The sequence below is a fragment of the Mugil cephalus genome, chromosome 14, assembly GCF_022458985.1.
Source record: "Mugil cephalus isolate CIBA_MC_2020 chromosome 14, CIBA_Mcephalus_1.1, whole genome shotgun sequence".
Classification (NCBI taxonomy): domain Eukaryota; kingdom Metazoa; phylum Chordata; class Actinopteri; order Mugiliformes; family Mugilidae; genus Mugil; species Mugil cephalus.
Genome location: NC_061783.1, coordinates 19,802,860 through 19,823,445, shown reverse-complemented (window position 1 = coordinate 19,823,445; position 20,586 = coordinate 19,802,860). Strand labels below are relative to the sequence as shown.

The 20,586-nt window shown below is 38.8% G+C and overlaps 1 protein-coding gene across 5 annotated transcripts; it reads right to left on the bottom strand.

Annotated features, from left to right (window-relative positions):
- Window positions 1-23: 23 nt before the first annotated feature.
- Window positions 24-19,701, bottom strand: lypla2 (lysophospholipase 2). Of its 5 annotated transcripts, none has more exons than XM_047604324.1 (10): window positions 19,567-19,701; window positions 13,642-13,734; window positions 10,993-11,024; window positions 8,516-8,581; window positions 8,364-8,411; window positions 8,117-8,187; window positions 4,796-4,869; window positions 4,597-4,698; window positions 3,141-3,311; window positions 24-2,109 (listed from the first exon to the last, which is right to left on the bottom strand). In XM_047604324.1, exons 1-10 carry the CDS (start codon window positions 19,684-19,686, stop codon window positions 2,059-2,061), a joined length of 828 nt encoding a protein of 275 aa, XP_047460280.1. In that variant the 5' UTR covers window positions 19,687-19,701; the 3' UTR covers window positions 24-2,058. The 5 variants fall into 5 exon arrangements, with proteins under 5 accessions (XP_047460280.1, XP_047460282.1, XP_047460283.1 ...); XM_047604326.1 differs by lacking the exon at window positions 19,567-19,701 and adding an exon at window positions 19,282-19,560; XM_047604327.1 differs by lacking the exon at window positions 19,567-19,701 and adding an exon at window positions 19,408-19,560.
- Window positions 19,702-20,586: the final 885 nt, after the last annotated feature.

Sequence of the window (20,586 nt, the reverse complement as noted above, 5' to 3'; positions counted from 1 at the left end):
AATTAAAGACACTCAACACCAAGTTTTTTTGGATTTTTTTTGGTCATTTATTCCACATACAGGTGTTTTGAAAACAAAACAAGCGGCGAGACCTCCAGTCTCACCTCAACACGTTTTTATTAATGCTCATCATTATAAACGGACACAAAATAAAGGATGAGATGACGACAATGACAAAACATAAACAACAAAACACATTTGCAAAGACTTAAACCACTGAGAACTCAGGGAAAAAAATGATACGAGACCAGGGGGAAATGGAATAATGATAAAAAATGGTCAAAGAGGGGAGAAAACTAAATAAAAGGTCGAGTGCTTTCAAGATTCAGCGTAACGGAAAAATATAAAAGGACTCGAGGCGATGAGAGACACATTCGTGATTTGCAAACAACAATCAAAACAGACGTCGTTCCTCCTTTTCTAACGTTTTTCTTTTTTTGTTGTGTTTAAAATCAGAACAGCAATAGAACAGAACAGTTAATCACGAGGAGAGAAAATTAACATTCACAAAAGGAAAAAAAACAAAAACAAAATAAATGTAGAACACCCGATATATATACTTTTAAGCACACACGACTCCTCAGTTACACTCCTATGTCCAAGGATCACAAGTTGTTCAAGATTAACATTTTAAAATGTCGCGTCACCCTTCAGTTACGTTGGAAAAAGCTTCTTGCCAAAGCTCTCCCAGTGTATAGCCATTTTCTTTTATTTATTTATTTAAAAGACGTATAATAGTGTTGGGGTTAAGTTTTAAATCTGACCTTTTAATATTAATATTATATTAGTGGGTTACAATAGGCAGCCAAAGGAGGGAGCTCAGATGTATTTTTTTTTTTTGTGTGTTGGGGAGGGATAAAAGTTTAAAACTCCTTTAAACCTTGGTGTCATGGGAGGAGAAATGGAGGAAGGAGGTTTAGACGGGGTTTAAATCAAGAATGTGAAGAAGGAGAGTGGGAGAAGTGTCCGTGGGAGGTACAGTGAGACGACTCGTTGGTGTGCAGCCTGTGTGGGTCTGCAACCATCTGGAGTGATGCATTATTTTTTTATCATTATTATTAATATTATTTCATGCCTGCAATCGCATTTAAAAATAATAAATGTACATGCAAGATGCCAAACAGGTCACATGCTGTGAAAAGGTTCAAAAGAAACGGCACAGGGCAGCAGGAGCGTCGATGGATTGTATTTGACTTTATTTCAGTTGGGTTTTGTTCATATATATGACTCACATGGGATGTTTCAGTCAATAATGCACCATGCAGGACCCAGACAGGCTGCAGTGAAGCGTCGCGGGGGTAGGATGGGATGGATGAGGTCGGTGGGAAACCAGCTGCTCTGAAAACCGGCGCTCGCTGCACATGAGTCAGACCAGAAATGTGTGTGCATGGTGTGTGTTTGGTGTGTGTGTGGTGCGGCCAAAAGCAGGAGGACGTAGCGTAGGCGTGGCTGTAAACATAAACTGTGGACGCTAGCACGGCTACTAGCCCACAAACCTGTAAATTATATAACGCATATGAAGGTTTATTTCCTCTGCAGGACTAAATAAAAAGGCCCAGACCACCTCCTCTCTCAGATCTGCTGGAGCTCGGAGAGGCCACACATCCAAGTTTAATGTGAATGAATCTGTAAAAGCGACGATCAATCTGGTCTGACTCCACTTTTAACAGTCGCCTGACGCACAGCCGCTCAAGAGGGAAAAGGAGAGGCAGCGAAGGAATGGAAGCAGAAGAGGATTAAATAAAAATCAAAGGGAATGTTATGCATCAGTGTTTCTCCCTCCGAGGGCTAAGACTTGTCAGGCGCCATTTAGTTTCGAATCTTTACTATTTTTATTTACGTGTAAGTGTCATGAGCTTATTTGTCGTGTTGTGATGCGAGTGGAAAAGGTTTGTGTTTGTGTGTTTGTGTTTGTGTGTGTGTGTGGGTGGTGGTGCTCATGGCTGTTTCCTGTCGGAGAATGGCAGATCACGGGTGAGAGGTCAGTGTCTCGGAGGGGGAGGTGGGGAGAGGGGTGAGGGGGTGGAGAGGGGGGGTCACAGTAGGGAGGAGGTGAGGTCAGATCCGAGGCAAATGCTTCTCGATAAATTCCTTTACAGCCGCCATCTCCTGCAAGAGAGCAGACCGTCACCGGTTACTTTATAAAATAAAATAAACACATTTCAAATGAATTGTCTGATCAGATTTAACATGTTCTGCTTCTAAAATTCAGTCACAAATGGCAACTTTTCATCATTTTAAATTACAAAATGGGGAAATTAAAGATGGATTTGGTTTGTGCCACTCTCTCAAACAGTGTTGACCCCGAAAGTAGCTTTTTATGAATGAGAAGAAAAATGTTGCGCAGACTACAGTTATTACGGTAGCTGGTCGCGCTGCAAAAACAGTTTAAACATGTTTAAATATGAATAAATACGTCAAAATAAATGAAGCCGGAATTGTCCCCATTTCTTCATTTAATCTTCATTTAATTATTTTTTCCCCCACATCAGTAGTCAGTGCTAACACGGGGCCATGCTAACCTGTTTTACTACTAGTGTGGGATTATTCTACAATATTCACTCATCATCACAGTAAAATAGTCCATCATTAGTCAAACTGCTGCATTAATTCCTTTCTCAACCATTAGAAAATGTTGATTATGTGATTAAGCCTGAAAGAAAAATACCAAGATACCATCAGAATTTTGAAAAATACTATGTTTTTGCTCATACCACCCAGCTCTACTCTAGTATTTTATACAGTATTTACACATCTAATGACACTTCATACTCAGATACTTACCTCTATAGATTTGAAATTAACATATCTTACACATGTTTTATACTATTTCCTTCTTTCTCTTTTTTATTTCTATCCATCTCTTTTTCATTTATATCTATCCCCGTTTTCTTTCTTTCTGTGCATCTTTTTATTTCTATCCATCTCCTTTTCTGTTTCTTTCCATATTTTATATCTACCTCTTTCCTTTCCCTTTTTCTTTCTTTCTGTGCATCTTTTTATTTCTATTGATCTCCTTTTCCTTCTTTCTATATCCTTTTCTTTCCTTGAAAGACGGATCAAACCGATCTCTATTTTTTTTCCTGTCTGCAGATGTTTGGCCGGATAGGTGCGCGGTTGGTTTTTTTGGGCGGCGGTACCTCAGGAGAGGAGCTGTGAGAAAGCCCTGGGTAGGTTTTGAAGGTGATCATCTGAGGGTTGACTATGGATTTGAGTTTCTCTGCGGTCATGGCGCCGAACTGCACGGGGATCATGAGGTCCATCTCGCCGTGACACTGCAGCACAGGGAGCTGCTTGTTGCCGCTGGCCGCCTGCAGGTCAGAGAACACAACACGAACACAACAGTGACTCACAACATCCACACTGACGCCTAAATGTTCATCTCTGTACACTCACTGACCACGTTACTGGTTCACCTTGCTCTTAGTTTCATCTTCAGAACTGTGGCACAGGTTCAACAAGATGCAGGGAACATTTATCAGAGAGTTTGGTTCAGTTTCTGCTGATTTGTTCCATCACATCCCAGATTTTCTCTGTTGGATTGAGACCTGGTGACTGTGTGAAGAGGCCATTTCAGCTACTTTTTAGCTTTGTGACATTTATCCTGATGGAAGTAGAATCAGATAATGATTCCCTGTCATAAAGGGACGGATACAAGACTCAGGTCGGCTGTAGCTGAAACTCAAGGCCCGTAGCATGAATTAGCTTAGCATGAATTTGCACAAGAGAAGATTGCAAATATCTGCTATCCCTAATTCACCCACTGTTTTGGTCAGAGAAGTCGACAGAACCCAAGAGTTGATGTGTTTCCATTCCCCCTTAGAAATGAGCAAAACCCAAATACTGCAATAAAGACATATCTCGAAAACACTTTTTTTGCGCTCTCACGAGGTGGTTTCTAAGACACATTGATTGGAAAGTTTATCACAAAAGTGTAATGGAAACACTTTTTCACATTTCCCCGTCACTGGAGATGAAGCAGGGGGTCATGTGACCAGTTCACTGAAGTCCATCTTCCTCAAAGTGCCGGTTATGGGACAACATGAGACAAAGCTCAAGCGTATAAAATCACAGAAATATCGCTTTTATTTTGTGAAAAACTGAAATGGAAACCCAGGACTAAACAGCACAGCAATGTGCACATTTATTTTTCTTCAGAAATTTATTTATTTTGATTGATAGTTTATAGTTAGTTTAATTTACTTGCTCTTCTTGGCACTAAAACAAATAGAAAAAGTCTGGAGTTGTCATTATTTATAGGTTTTTATTCTGTTGTGTTACTGGTCCGGCCCACTTGATTTTAAACCCCCAAACTAAAACTAGTTTATCTAGTTTAACTTCTGCTCCATTAACACAAGAGGTTATCTGAGCTCCTGCTGCCTCTCTTTCAGCTCAAACTTCTGGCATCTACGACACATTTTCTCCCAGAGAAGCTTCCCACTTTCTGAAATCCCAACCATGAAACATTCAAAGTCTCTTCAGTATGAACCACGTCTGCGCGCCTCGACGGACTGAGCCGATATTTGAGCAGGCGTACCTAATAAAGTGGCCAGTGAGTTCTTTTAATTACGTAGCAGCAAAGCTAGTGAACTGTACCGATGGGAAACTCTTGTGAAGTGGGAGCCAGCAGCTGAGGGCCACCACCCCAGCCAGCTGGTGCTGGCAGGTCAAGGCGGTGTACAAGGACAAGGCCCCACCCTGTGGACAAACGGAGGAAGCGCACGGACACGTTAAACAGGTTTTTATCTCGTGTGCCGTTACTAAAATGTGACTGGAACATGAGGTAAAGTCCCACCTGAGAGAAGCCACCGAGCATTATACGGTTTGGTGGAATCCCATTTTTGGCCTCGTGTTCGATTATGGCCTTGACTGAAAGAAAGAGAAGAAGAACAATTAGTGCTAGTAACAAAATTAGTGTGTTGATTATATCTTTCTGTAAGTCTGAAAAGTCACTGAGGTTTCCCTCATTTGCAACATAACAATACAAACAAAGATTAAAACAAACTAAAACATTAGGAAACAGTGCTCAGTGCTCCGCGAAGTGAGGTGGTTTGAGGAGCAAACTCTTAAAATGTCCAGGAGTAATGAGCGTTACAATCATGCTGTTGTTTATTATTAGGATCACTATTAGCTTCAGGCTAAAGCTAGCCTCTTTGGGGTCCTTTTCACACAAGAACATAAACAGTGGGGGTGGGTATTGGCAACGACTTCCCAATACGATACGATTCATATCACGATACATTACAGCGATATTATGATATTGCGATATATTGCAATATTCTACATAGTTGACTGAGACATTTTAATGTTGTATATATGTACAACAGATGACACTGATAATTCACTGGACAAACTGAGTCAAAAAATAATATTAAAGATATTAAATATCGATACTGTATCGCAGTATACGGCCATATCCTCCTAATAAACATTCAACAAATAGTCACCAAATTAATACATTTCAACAAGTAAATGAAGTATAACAACCAATTAAAATTAAACCTATTACCTATGACAACAACAGAGACTAAGAGTAGAAAGAATATATAGACGTAGACAAGTATTTCAGAACTGTATCACATAAGGCTGTCATCATTGAAAGTATGGATTATGATCTACTTGTGATTTTATTTTACGTTATATTACGTTATATATAGGAAGAAAAGCTGTTGCCTGCAGTAAACAGCTAACGGGGATCAGAATAAACTAAACTAGAATTTGTGTATGCTTTTTTATTTTTTTTTAGCTTTGTCTAAAAGTGAGTCAAATTTCTATTATACTAAGAAAAGGAAACTGGCTGTAGCTCTACTGGTGTCACTCAAACCGATGGGAAACGAACTAATGGGAACTAATAAATTGAGAAATCATGCAGAGGAAAAATCCAGATCCAGGCACCAAAGTGGGTTTGAAGTAGTAAAAGACCTTTAATTTAACAGGCTGGAGTCATTAAAAATCCTTCAGGCTCGTTAAATTAAAGGCCTTTTCCATTTTCCTCCATCTATTATAATAGTATTAACTTCTTCTCACATATTTATTTCAAAACGATTATTATTTACCGGTGGGAAGAGACTCAAGGCTTTTCTAAATAAGAGGATAAACGCACACACCACCCTCTCTCCCTGAAGATGAATAAGCAGCAAACATTTCAATAATCTGCATATTTTTTCGGCCAAAAGCAGCGAGAACCAGGTGTCCGATTTTACAAATCAGCTCATTTCAGACGGCGTTTAACCCGATAATGTGGTAGGAAACATTAGTGTACGTGATTTTTCTCACGATACATTTATGCATGAACAACTAGAATTTATTCGCATGCGTTACAAGGTGTTGCTCTTTAACGAGAACAAAGCTCTACATCAGCACCTCAAGTATTTATTAACTTAAAATCTGAAGTTTTTAAGTGTTATGTTGGTTTTACAAATAATCAAAGTCTTGATCAAAGGCAGCTTTTATGTTTATAACATCTATGTGTGGCCAGTTTATTAAGTACACTAGTAAAAACTAGTTCTGCACTAAATCTCTTCTTTGCGTAGATTATAGTATTCTGCATATGTTTAAAAATGTAACTGTGTTTTTAAGTGTTTCTATTATTTAAGTCTATGGGTTTGCTTAAATGACAGAAACACTAAACTCAACGCAAAATCTGACTTCGCAGCGATGCATTTTCCGCCATAATGTGTCAATGTGCAACATGTAATACAACTTGTTGTAATACAACTCATCACAGTGGATGATGCATGTAATGAACTCATTAACCACTTTGTTATACAACAGAAGATAACTGTTGGAAACATGGTGGTTGAAGCGGAAAAACTATTTATTTAAAATGTAACAGAAATACATTTTAAAAGAGGAAATAAAACAAGTGGTCCAAAAATGAGTAGGTGGAAGTAAAACTTAAATATCCTTTGACCTTTCTGACTTATTTATAATGACAGAAACTAAATAGATCAAGATTACTCACAATAAAATAACGCACTCCTCCTCAATAGATATTTTTATTATATTTTTTATACCCTACAGAGCCGTCAATAGAAGTAATAATAATATCTCAATAAAAGGCTCCATTTCACTGCTGCCCCCTGGTGTGTGAACAGTGTATTGCACTTATGGCCGGTGCGTCTTGCGTCCACTGTTGACGGACGAAACCAGACCTAACGTTGAAAAGATCTTATTCCCATAACAAATCAGTTCAATCCACCAAAATAAACCCTGGTCAACTTCTGATTTACAAGCTTTGAAACGCATTTTAACAGCTCTGGAGGCAGGTTCTCCCTCCTTACATTTACTAGATTAAATAATTAATGAGTCTTCCCAGTAAAGCACAAGCCACTCGCCATGAAAACGGCTTTAATTGATTCCATTAAACCATCTCTCTGCCGTCAAATAAAAGTTAATGGCGCACAGAAGTACTGGAGTTTTATAGGAGATGGAGCTGGTGGATATAAATTATAAGGCGGTAAAACCATTTTGAAATATTAGTGAGTGCATGTTAAACGATTCAACTGAATATATGTGTCTCCATTGTCCAAATGTGTTGAGTTTTCACTAATGTTTTGACAAGTAAGTGTAGATTACAGTCCTTTAAAGAAGGGTTAACGCTTTTACGCTTCATTACTATGACAAGATATCAGCCAGTTAAATTATATTAACATAAATTTACCACTAGAAATGTGTGTTTAATGTTCTTGTAATTAGAAATCAACCGATATGGATTTTTTTGGAGCCGATATCGTTTTTTTTTTACATCCGATATGGATTTTTCTGAGCCGATATTTGTCTCCCTCCATTTACATGATAAAAATTACACAATAGTAACAAAGCATAAACATTTATTGAACTCAAAGAATATTTAATATTTTTATGCAAATGCACAATCTGCTAGTGGGGGAGGGGCAATGTATGGGCTGCACAGGTCCACAGAGCCTCCAGCAGCACAGGGCTGTCTGTGGATATGCCTGTCTGTAAATATATATATATATGTATGTATGTATCGGTGAACACACCCACGTATCGGCCGACACCGATGCCAGTAAAAAATGCAAATATCGTCCCGATTATACTGGACGCAGCGGTGGAAAGTTTTTTTTTTTCTATTTAAAAACATCCAACTCACTGTTATCCGCCGCCTTCTTGATTCCAGATTCGTCCTCTGGGGAGTCGGGGGTGAGTCCCATGAGGTCGAACCTGCACACATGCAAAACAAAAACAAAAAAAAAAAAAGAAAAGAAGAAGAAGAAGAAGAAGAAGAGGAAAATCAATAGACACAATCAGAGCGTTGTCGGCGGCTCGTATGGGAGCCTATTGTTGTTTGTATGAAACAAAGGCGTCCAGTGTTTGCCAGTTAGAAAAGGGCGACTCACCAGGCCGGCATCTTCACCTTCATGTTGAGAGTCACAGGCATTTTGGGCCTGTGAGGGAGGAGGGGGCTACGCGTTAGCAACAACAAGACCGAAACAATGGCGGCGTAAACATTATCATTAAAGAACAGAGGCAGTCTCGGAGTAGGACTCACGCGTGGGGGCAGATAACCTTGACATGAGGCAGCTGGATCGACTTCAAAGCGTCCGCCCACATGTGCCTGACAGAAAAACACAAAGAGACACGCTTGTCGTTTACAACCCAGCCACAGAATCACACCTTATGTTTTTAAGGCTCCTCATGTACAGCAGCATTATTGAACCCGTCATCGTTCACTGTGTCACCAATAGACACAAACTTCTTAAAATCACCCACACATGCTCCAAAATAAACACATGTGTCACACAACCTCCCCTCCCTCCCCTCCGGTATCAGACACAGACAAGAGATTCATGCCCACAGACATATCTGCCCTCAGGAGGAGGTGGACGGTATTTATTTATTTTGCTGTTTGTGATATTGTGCGTTATACTGGGTGTTATATGTATGACAATAAACAGGTAAAATTCAAATTCATTGCATTTGGGTGAATAGTTTTGTATCAAGCAAATGAATTATGGAATTAATCATTTGTTTTTATTAATCTGAATAATATCATGGTCATGTAGCTCATACAAATAAGTTAAGATCCTACTCATTTTTTATTTTTTATTGTAAGTTGTGGTATCAGTCTTGGAAATACACCAGTTTTCACTTTTTATACTTATTACTATACTTATTAAACCAAATCCCACACCCTCCACACTTGCGTACGAACCCTGAATAAAAGCATGAATCTCAATCGAGATGCACGACGGAAATATCTGCTAATTTGATTCTTCATGTTCCATTAACGAGGCAGCGACTCATGAGTCTGTGTTAAGACGCGTCTATGAAGTTAAATTACTCAAACGCTGGCGTCAGTGAGTGGATTTACAGAATTTCCAGTGAATGAGTCGGACTGAGCCGAACAGACGTCTCAGTTAAAGCGTCTCCGCCACAGGCAGAATTTAATCATAAAACATCGAGATCATTTCCTCCCTTTGTTGCTGCAGCGCTGATTCTTTAATGTTCGGTCTGGTCGACAGTTTCAATACAAGCCTTGAATGGAGACGACTTCTACAACTACTACCACCACTACTACTACTACTACTGCTACTACTACTACTTCTACTACTACTACACTACTACTACTACTACCACTACTGCTACTACTACTGCTACTACCACTACTACTACTACTACTACTACTACTTCTTCTTCTACCACTACTACTACTACTACTACTACTACAGCTACTTCTTCTTCTTCTTCTTCTTCTACTACTACCACTACTACTACCACCACCACCACCACTACTACTACTACTACTACTACACTACTACTACCACTACTACTACGACTACTGCTACTACTACAACCACTACTACTACTACTACTACTACCACTATTACTACTACTACTACTTCTTCTACTATTAACACTACTTCTTCTACTACTTCTTCTACCACTACCACTACTTCTACTACTATTAACACTACTTCTTCTACTACTTCTTCTACCACTACCACTACTACTACTTCTTCTACCACTACTTCTACTACTACTACTACTTCTTCTACCACTACCACTACTTCTACTACTACTTCTTCTACCACTACTTCTACTACTACTACAACCACTACTACCACTAGGTCTACTACTCCTACTACTACTTCTTCTTCTACATGACTACTTGTTCTTCTTCTGCTACTACTACTACTACTACTACTACTTCTACCACTACCACCACTACTACTACTTCTTCTACTACTACTTCTTCTTCTACCACAACCACTACCTCTACTACACTACTATTGCCACTACCACTACTACTACTACTACTACCACTACTACTACTTCTTCTTCTTCTTCTTCTTCTTCTTCGTCTACTACCACTGCTACTACTACTTCTTCTACTATTAACACTACTTCTTCTACCACTACTTTTGCTACTACTTCTTCTACCACTACATTTACTACTACTTCTTCTACCACTACCACTACTTCTACTACTACTACTACTACAACCACTGCTACCACTAGGTCTACTACTCCTACTACTTCTTCTTCTTCTACATGACTACTTGTTCTTATTCTTCTACTACTACCACCACTACTACTTCTTCTACTACCACCACTACTACTACTTCTTCTACCACTACTACTTCTTCTACTACTACTACTACAACCACTACTACCACTAGGTCTACTACTCCTACTGCTACTTCTTCTACTACGACTACTTGTTCTTCTTCTGCTACTACTACTACTCCTTCTTCTACTACAACTTCTGCTTCTTCTACTACAACTACTACAATTATTTCTACTACTACTACTACTCCTTCTACGTATTTGATTTTTATTTATTTGTCATTATTTTGTGTACTTATTTTATTCTTAAGTGGTTTTGGTGCCACATAAATAAACTTCATTATTATTATTATATTAAGTGTTAAGTATTAGAGACTTTTACACCAACATTAGTCACATATACATATAAGTGGTGACATATAAACAATAAAACTGATGTTGAAAACAGAAACCACTCACCCTGTGTCTCCTAACCCATGAAGGAAAATCACCTGCAACACAGATTAAAAAACAAACCGTCAAATTAAAAACTAAAGACACAAAATAAAGTGAGAGCAACTCTTTTTTTTAGTTTCCCTCCACATCCAGATACCGACTGATAACAGAGGACGTATTTACCGCTGACGGGAACAAACCTGACAATGTTCAGCTCCATTCTGCGATTCAGAGATCGTTTAAAGCCTCTGAAGTGATAATTAATCTGCCTCCTGCACAGAGCAGCGCTGCTGCAGCAAGTGTGAGAACTTGTTCCTAAATGAAAGGTTCTCGCTGCCAACTTCTCCCTCCCCGCAGGGAAACCACAACAACACAATTTAAAAAAAAAATAAATAAATAAAAAAACTTGGCACTTCAACGTTTGTTGGCTGGAAATCAGACATTTGGTTCTTTGCAGAAATAAAAGCATTTTATTATTATTTTTTTTTTAAATCCATGTAGGAGCAGGAATCAGAGACATTCAGCTTTGATGGCGACTTTTAACGACATCAATGCATCATATCTAAATCATGTTAAATAAAAGACAAAGACCCAGAGGTGTTTGTTGGACCTGCAGCTACAGGTGAAACTACAGGTATATATGAGGATATATTGTGATATTTTCTCTTCCGATACAGTATCGATTTTAGAAGAAACATTAAAAAAAATCATGTTTTGGTGAACGACTTCCGCACCTTCTACCACCGCTTCTTCTTCTGATGATGATTTGGATTCATTTGACTCAGTTTATCCAGTGAATTACTATTACAACTTGTATTTTAAGCCGCATTTAAAATTTCTCGTAGAATATCACAGTACGTGGTGTAGCGGACCTAACAGGACATGAACATTTTTCATGATAAATCTCGCTGTAACGTCTTGACCAAATAAAAATGCATGTATGTGAGAAAACACAAGAGACAAACCTTGTTAAAGTAAAGTAGGGACGTCCCGACCAAGTTTTTCTGCCCCCTGATCCGATACCGATCTTTTAATATTCAGCATCGGCTGATTCCGATCTTAAATAAACATAATCTCCCTAAGTCCTTCCTCGTCTTCTCCTTCTTGGACTCAGTCCAATAAATATTTCTGTTAAAGTTAATCTAGCTTGTATCTTTGCTCCACAAATGTTCCTTAACCCTCTCTGGAAAACTTTTCTCTACTTTTAAACGCCCTGTGTGTGTTTTTTGGGTGGTCATCCAGTCGGTCGATTGAATGATGATCTCCTACCACCACCTCTGCAAACATCCACGTTACATAATCTGCAAATTTCTGACGGACTTTATTTGCCGGAGTAAAGTTCTTCCTACTGCGGGTGAATGGAACAAACTGGAGCCGTGAGCCGGGAGTATCCCGCCTTTTGAAACCGTAGCCAAAGTAAACTGTTGATAAGGATACGACAGCTCTTTGGTATCAGCTCCTACTTCAGCCGGATGTGGTTGGTCCGCTTGGTCGTAGCGTGTTTTTCCGCTTTAGTATGTACGCCTGATTTTCCATCTACATTTTTTTTTTTAATGAACTGATAGTTTTGGATCAATAAAGACGGAAAACACATAGAGGAGAGATTAAAAACATTTGTACGACTCGTTTTCAGCGAGTTTCTGTCGCCATTGTTGAAATTAAAGCAGGAATTAGAAACAAAAATTAACACGATTGGCAAAAAAAAAAGACACAGCGCCATCTAGTGTTTGAGTGGCTTCAGAAAAACTGTCCCACTGCTGACCTCTTTATTAATATAGTCAATTAAATTGTCCATTTATTTAGTCGATATCTGGTTTACACAGTTTTTTTTAGTTTACATGGTTTTACTTCATGTAATATAAAAATATTGATGAATAAAAAAAATAATACGGTCTATAGCTCAGCAGATATCAGGGTTCCTGCAGGTCTGAATACAGGAAATTTAAGACCATTTTAAGATCATTATGGGTTAAATTTAGGGGACATTAGAGCGACATTAGTCTTGACTCTCTTAAAACCAACTTTAAGTGAGAGATGAACATGTAGTTTAAGAAATACAAGTATAAGTATAGTTTTAATATTTTTAATCGATTGTTTTACTTCTACTTATTTTATTTGTATATTATTTGTTCTTATTTTGTGTACTCGTTTTATTGTTCAGCACTTAATGATTTTTAATCTGTGAATAAACTTTATTATTATAATTACTAGAAAACAGGGGAATATATGGTCTTTTTAAGCCCTTTTAAGACCATTATGGGTTAAATTTGAGAACTGCATGAAGTACGAAAAATAAGGAAAATCAGAAAAACAGAATTACTTTCAAAATCACTAAATTTATTGCCTGCGATGGACTCAGCTACTGAGGAACAGAAACATAAGAGGTCGGGGCCAGAGGGCGTCACACTGCAGAAGACGTGGATTTAAAACTCGACTAAACGTTATTTAAGACCTACAATTTAAAATATGCTCGTATTTAATACTTTTTAAGGCCTTTAAATTGGGATTATGAGATTTCAGACTTTTTAAAGCGTTTTAAGTCTCTGCATAAACCTCTGGATAAGTAGCAGCAGGATGTGGAGAGAAGTTCTAGTGAAGAGGTGAAAGCGGTTATGATGATTTTGTGGTTTAAAAAAAAAAAAAACAAACAACAAAAAAAAAAAAAAAACTCACCGCCGCAGTGTCCTTCTCCACCCCAGACATCGTCACAGCCTCGGCGAGCAGCGGCACAGACATGTTGTTGCCACACATACACTGTAAGAGATGCTGTGAAAGAGCAGAGAAAGAACAGAAACACACAGAGACGTCAGCTGACTGCAGATTTCACCACACATACATACATGAAACCAGAGCAAACACTGAGCTTCTTTTAACTTTGAACTGAACACCTTTCACTCCCCTCCGTCCGTGTTGAAGGAGCATTTTCTGGATGATTAATATGTTTCTAATCCTTTATCGCGCCGTCTAGTTTAAATTAATCAGGTTAAACTGGATCAGTTGGCTGGGATTAAATCCAGATGTTAATGACAAACCTCTTCATGAGATTTGTGTCTAATGACTCTGAGCTGCAGCTGCAGGCGTTTTTTGTTTTTTTTTAACCTGGGTTTTGTCTCTCAGGTTATAACTGGCAGTGATTATTATATGTGGAGACGAAAAGGCACAATTTAGATTGATATACTGAGTTTACTGTGAACTCGGACAAAGAAAAGCAGCTCAGAACGAGTAACTAAAACCAGTTGAATGAAACAACCGAGAGAATGTTATCGACATTAAGAGAAGTTAAATTATACTGAACTTAAACTAACGTTCAGATAAATTAAGATAAAAAGAGATAAACTAAAGATAACTTAAGTTATGCTGAATAACATTTAGGGAAGCGAAGATAAATATGGTTAAAATAAGATCATTTCAGATGCTAAATTTAGTCAAATTGAGTTGAGTTACGTTAAATGGCTCCAACTCAAGTTAAGTTAGGTTAAGTTAGGTTAAGTTAAGTTAATGTGCACCACGTTAAGTTAAAATGCACCAAGTTGAACTGAATTAAAAATAAGATAAAACAAATTAAGCTAACTTGGTATAAATTAAACTAAGTTCAAAGTTAAAGTGAGATAAATTAAGACACGTTTAGCTCAACTTAGTTAAGTGGACTTAAGTTAAACTAAATTAATTTAGCCAAACTCCTAGGACACAGTTATAGTGCAAACTGGTACAACACTGATTGTTTAATAAATGTGTTTATCAGACTTTGTAAACCTTTATATCTCACATTCTCTGTACCAACAGCTCCCTCCCTCTGGACGGACTAAGTGATTAATGAATCCGTTTACAGCGTCTCTAAAGGTCATTTATAACCTTTTTACCACTGTTGACGTATTTGCTGGATTTATATAAATGTTTATACGTGTAGGAAATAGTTTGGTGTCTCGGTAAGAGAGGCCGCTGCTTATTCTAAAAAACTCCGTGGACACGTGGAGGATGTTGTGTGTGTGGATGTAGCTCGGTTCATGGGCCTGGAACAACAACAAGGCTGAACACAACAGCCGCACGCCGACACACAATGAAGCCGCTGCAGAACCTAAAACACCAGTCATGAGGCACGTGACTGTGTTTGTGTCGGGAAGGTTTCTGTAGTCAGCAAGTAACGGGACTCATTAACTAAATGCACTCCCCCCCCCTCCACCCCCTCCCTCCTCCCTCCCTTCCTAATCCGTAAATTGACAGGCCGTGAGTCAGCCGCCAATAACATGAGCTCAGGTTTTGGTTTTTAGAGTAAAGTGAAGCAGTAAACGCCTTCCTTAACGCACCTTTTAACCTTATGATGATGTGAGACAAAACGAAACAAGGCGAGACGAAGGAGGGGAGGTGGGGGGGGGTGCTATACGCATCCAAAAAGGTTAATGTGTAAACCTCCAGCCGGGTTTAACGCTTTTAAATTCCACGGCTGCTATGATTGAGCTGCTTCAGTCCTCTGCGCCGGGTGTTTGTGTTTGTGGCAGGTGATCGCGAGAAGGTCAAACCTGCAGCCAAAACAAGAAGGAGTGGGTGGTAAATGTGTGATTTCAAGAGTCCAAAGAGAGGAGTTTTTTTTTTTTTTCTCTTCTTGACCTTTGACTAATGGGTAACAGGTGAAAAAGATTAAATAGACAAGAAGGCAAGGTCAAACACCTGGGGAGTGGAAGTCTTTTCCAGACGTGGGCAAAGCTTAGTGGGATTAAAGCAAAACACACAAGAAAGAAAAGAATATATCCATGTGGACATTTGAGTGGTGGAATAAAGCTTAAGTTTACTAATTAAAGTACTCAATTTTCCGTTTATTGCTAATCAAAAACCTAAGATTTTTGAGAGAACTTTCCATTTTACACATATATATGTGTGTGTGTATGTACACAAATCAGCTACGAAGCACAGACTGTAAATAAAGGTGGACGGTGGAAAAGCTCCTCAATAGTGAAGTCAAAGCAAGTAGAGCTCCCCCTAGCGGCTGGAGGCTGCAGTATAGATCATAAGCCCCACCCCCATCCATATTACTGGGCGTGGCTTGGGCCAAATCACAAAAATTCGAGTCAATTTATTTTTTTTCAAAGACGCTTTCTGTCGTTTTAGGTAGTTAATATGATGTTGCTGCATGTTCAAGTGGCATTTTTACCAATAAGTTTTCGTTTGTTATTTGACGCTACAGAAACAGGATGTGACATAATGGCGACAACCAGTTGCCGTGCCAACGACTCTGTAAAGCGATCTCATAGTAGCCCATTGTGAGAGTTGGGAATTTTTTTTTTTTTTAAAAGCAAGTACAGCATTTCCTTGTTACTGACAAGAGCGTAGTATCCATTAAACAAAAATGCGAGTGAGTCTGGAGGAAGTGTGGCCGCGGTATCGATATTGTGGCTTCACTCTTGGACCGTACTGATCAGACTCACGATGGCGCCACCCGTACGCCCGGGAAAATAGCATAAAAGTGCACAAAAGTGGCGACACGTTGCCCATATTTATACAGTCTATGGGACGAAGATGGTGCAAGGATGCAGGGTGCACCTCCTTGCCGTTGCCATGGGGATGTTCTTGGTGTTTCCTACTTTTAACATCAAAGTTCAACTTGGTGCCGGAATATAGTCACCAGAAAAAGCTGAAACTTGGTCAGGTATCCAAAGTAACAACCACACATGGAAATGAGATCATCAGCGTTATTCACTTTCAACAGCCGCTGGTTTTCAGTGTTGTGACCGACTGGTGTAAATTTGCATTGCACAGTTTGAAAATGGCCTGATCTGTAGGTTGTGTCAGACCGAACTAATCTCCTCTTTGACACGTCACACCTATATTACACTATGTCCACTTTTTATTACACATCCCTTCAGCAGATTGGGTTCAGTTAAATGACAACAACAACGTCTGAAGTAAAGAGTTGAGAAACAACTTCCTTCGCCGTTTTCTACCAAAAGCATTTCAAGCTGGGAAAACCCCCACGGTGTGACCTCCTGTTTCTACAAATAACACAAACAAAATGCCATAAAAATAAGCCTTTATCACCAAAGTCTAATCCAGGCCAACAGATGAAAATCATCTGGCATCTGAAGGGGAACTGGGCCGAGGTAGAAGCGTCTGAAAATGACGACACAAATGCAGAAGTGGTAGAAGTAAAGATAAAGAGACGACGAGAAATAATAAAAAAAAAAAAAAAGAGGAGAAGGAGTTCAGGACAATCTGTTCCAACGAGTAGGACGAGATGTTTAAACAGGACAGCGTATGCAAAGAGGCAGTTAATTACCTTTTTTTTTTTTTTTTAACCCCTCTCCACCTGTTATTGTTCAGTGGATTCCTACTGACCCATAAAACACCGAGTGGGTTTTCAAAGGACACGCTGTAAGAAACAATGCCTCGCTCGCTACACTTCTGGAGGAGGACGGTGGTTAAAAATAGCGCCACGCCATGAACAAGTATCTGATTCAGGTTGGGTCCAAGAAGGAGAAGAAATAAGTGAGAGTTGTATCTTTTCACGGCTTAAGAACTTAATTTCATTAAGCACCTGCTCCAGTTTCTATCTGCATAAATCTTCGGCCCGCGACGGATATATACAAATCTCCAAAAGGTTGCAGCTGCAACCTGCATATTTATAACATTTTTGGTTTTAAGTTGCTATGAGACACATTTAGAGGTTTTAAACATATTGACGCAGGTTCCCCTTAGAGCTGGGGGCGAATATTTCCCTTACATTTAATATATTAAATAATAAATCGGTGGATTAAAGTCATCTCTGACAGTTTTCCTAGTAAACCACAGGCCACTCACCATTAAACAGCTTTAACTGTTGCCATTTAACTGTGTCTCTGGTGTCAAAATGAGTTAAAAGTGCAAAAAAATGTCGAGTTCTACGGGAGCTGGAGCTGGTTTTACTTGCAGTTAATCTTTCTCTGATATCAAGAGTTAAGTCAATATGGAACGAAAAGTAGAAAACAAAAAGTCTCAAATGACTTTTTGTAACTTTAACTGATCACCAGAACAATTCTGAAATGTTTTAAGATCATGTGAGTCTTTGTAAATGCAATAATCTGCGTCTTCTGTTTTTTTATTATTATTTTTTTTATTTAAATGAATGCATGTGACTTTTTGTGGAATATTTCACAGAAAAGTACTTCAGTAGGTATTGAATGTTACGCAGGAACATGAAAACTCAATATATAGTGAATCTTTTCCTGATATCTAACGTGGTTAAATCTATAGAAACAGAAAAAATCTAGTATTATATTTTTAGCTGATTATTAGAACAACTTTGAAATGTTTTACGACACGTTAGTCCCAGCTTCTTAGACGTGATTGTGTGCATCTGAATGCATGTGACCATTTTCTCTCTTTCTGTCTCAAATGTTGTCATATGACCGAGTAACTCAATATTTTAACTCATTATCAGAACACGTTTTAAGACCCTTTAGTCTCCGGCCTCTTAAAACACGATGATTTGTATCTTTTCTATAGAAGCATTTTCTTTCTTTTGTTGCGTATCTCATGTAAAAGTTTGGCTGAGTGGTTATTAGATGTGCTTTTATGGCTATATGAAAACACAAACAGTTGCGTCTCAAATCTTTTTGTTTATCTGCCAACACTTATGTATCTTTTTATTCATTTCTTATACCCTACACTTTTTACTCTTGATTTTTTTGCTGCAATTAAAGGTTTTCTTAATCTTAAACTTTAAGGTGAAGGGAAAAAAAAAAAGGAGCAGAAATCCTTCATGTGTTGAAGCTTAAAGCACATCACGAGTCTCCATCTTGCGTGACACCAATTACATTCAAGTCAAACACAAAAGCAGAGGCGTGCTGCAGACTGTGTGGACCCTCAAACATCAATCTGCTGCACTCTCACAGCTCAGTGGCCACGGATATTCTGGCAAACAACACGATAATATGCGGCACCAACCAACCAACAACACCTCCTCAAATACTCAAATACCCACCACCACCACCACCACCACCACCATCCATCCATCCAGCAGCGGCTAACGCTGCTCCCTGATTGGAGGTCAAAAACCCGGCTATGCTCGTCTGATGTCAAACGCCAAAAGGAAGCAGGTACACATTTAAAAAAAAAAAAAAAGGGAGGGGGGCAGCAGCAACAACAAAACAAAATGAATTAACAAAGCGTGCAGAGGAAGCGGCTGGTGCGGGTGTCGAAGAGGAAGGAGACAATGAATGGTTGAAGCTTAGCAATGATACGCAGGCTCGTCCTCAGCAGTGATGGCATTCAGCAGCACAAAGCCTCTACACCCCCCTCCCCCCCTCCCTCCCAAAAAAAAAAAAAAAACACACACTGACTGACCGTATTCGGGTTTAATCCCGGTTTATCTGGCCACACACATCCACACAATAACCGGGGCTAGAGGTGGTAAAGATAGCTAACGCCGTGCAATGTATTGTCTTCTACCGGTTGCCACTCTTCGTCTACCTTTAGAATCAAATGTGGACCTCCGACGCGGGTTGTTTTTGTTAAAGAGACCCTTAAAGAATTATATTAGCCCGGCAAAGTTCAAACTGGACCGGGATAAAGTGTTTAAATTGATACAAAAAAAAGCGCTCGCTAGTGAACAGAGGTTCATACACTCACCGCCTGTTGTCCCAGTTCACGACGGAACGGAACTTCCGCTACTGGCCGCAGGGGGCGGGGCCAGCACGTCGGGACGTCATCGCCTAGCAACGCCCTTCTCCGCTTACGTAGATGCAGCATCACGACCGATCACGACCTTTCTCTCCCTTTTTCGTTTAATGAGATTTTTAAACTGGGAAATTGGCTTTTGAAACTGTCATTCATTCATTCATTTACAACTTCTGCCCACACAAATCTCCTATTTGGAACAACTGTGTCATACTTATTAGAAATAAATCTTGTAGGTCTGATAAGTTCACGTCAGTCCACAACTTCCCAATCCCTTTGAAATGATTTTTTAACTAACAGTTAGTTAAAATCATCTGTGCAATGTTCCCAGGTACTAAATTTAAAAATAAAGAAATAAATCAAATCAGTACATCGCATAGTTCATTATTTGTATGTGGTATCAATGCTATTCACAAGTAGTTCTCATATACTCCAAAAGATGTGCCCCTTATTTTTTAAGTTTTATGTAGGGGATGAATTAGGAAACATCTTATTTAAGCATAGGGGGTTAAGTACGTCCTGTGCATGAATTTATAATTCTGTGAAAAGAAATTCATGCTGATTAGACCATCTGGCGGCCCACTTTTAGCCCACAAGCCGTATGTTTGACACCTGTGCCTTACATACTATATCTGACCTGACTTAAATTACTACAGAGACTATTGAAATCTCTTAGAACCAACAATATATGAAATAAAAAAACAACTGTATTTTCCTGAAATGTTTATGAATCCATGGTTGAAAATAGTCCCCAAATATTAAAAATAAAAAATTCAACTGTCCCCATTTGAAAAGTTAAAACTTAAATATGTTTCATTCTGCAAATAAGATTCAGAAGTTTAATGTCTGGACTAAAAGCTGTAAAAACTGTTTAGTTGGGAATTAATAATTAGAATAATAAAACATATACCATTGTTTCAGTAGCTATTGGTGTGTATTTAAACATAATTATGCAAGACGTTTACTTATAAA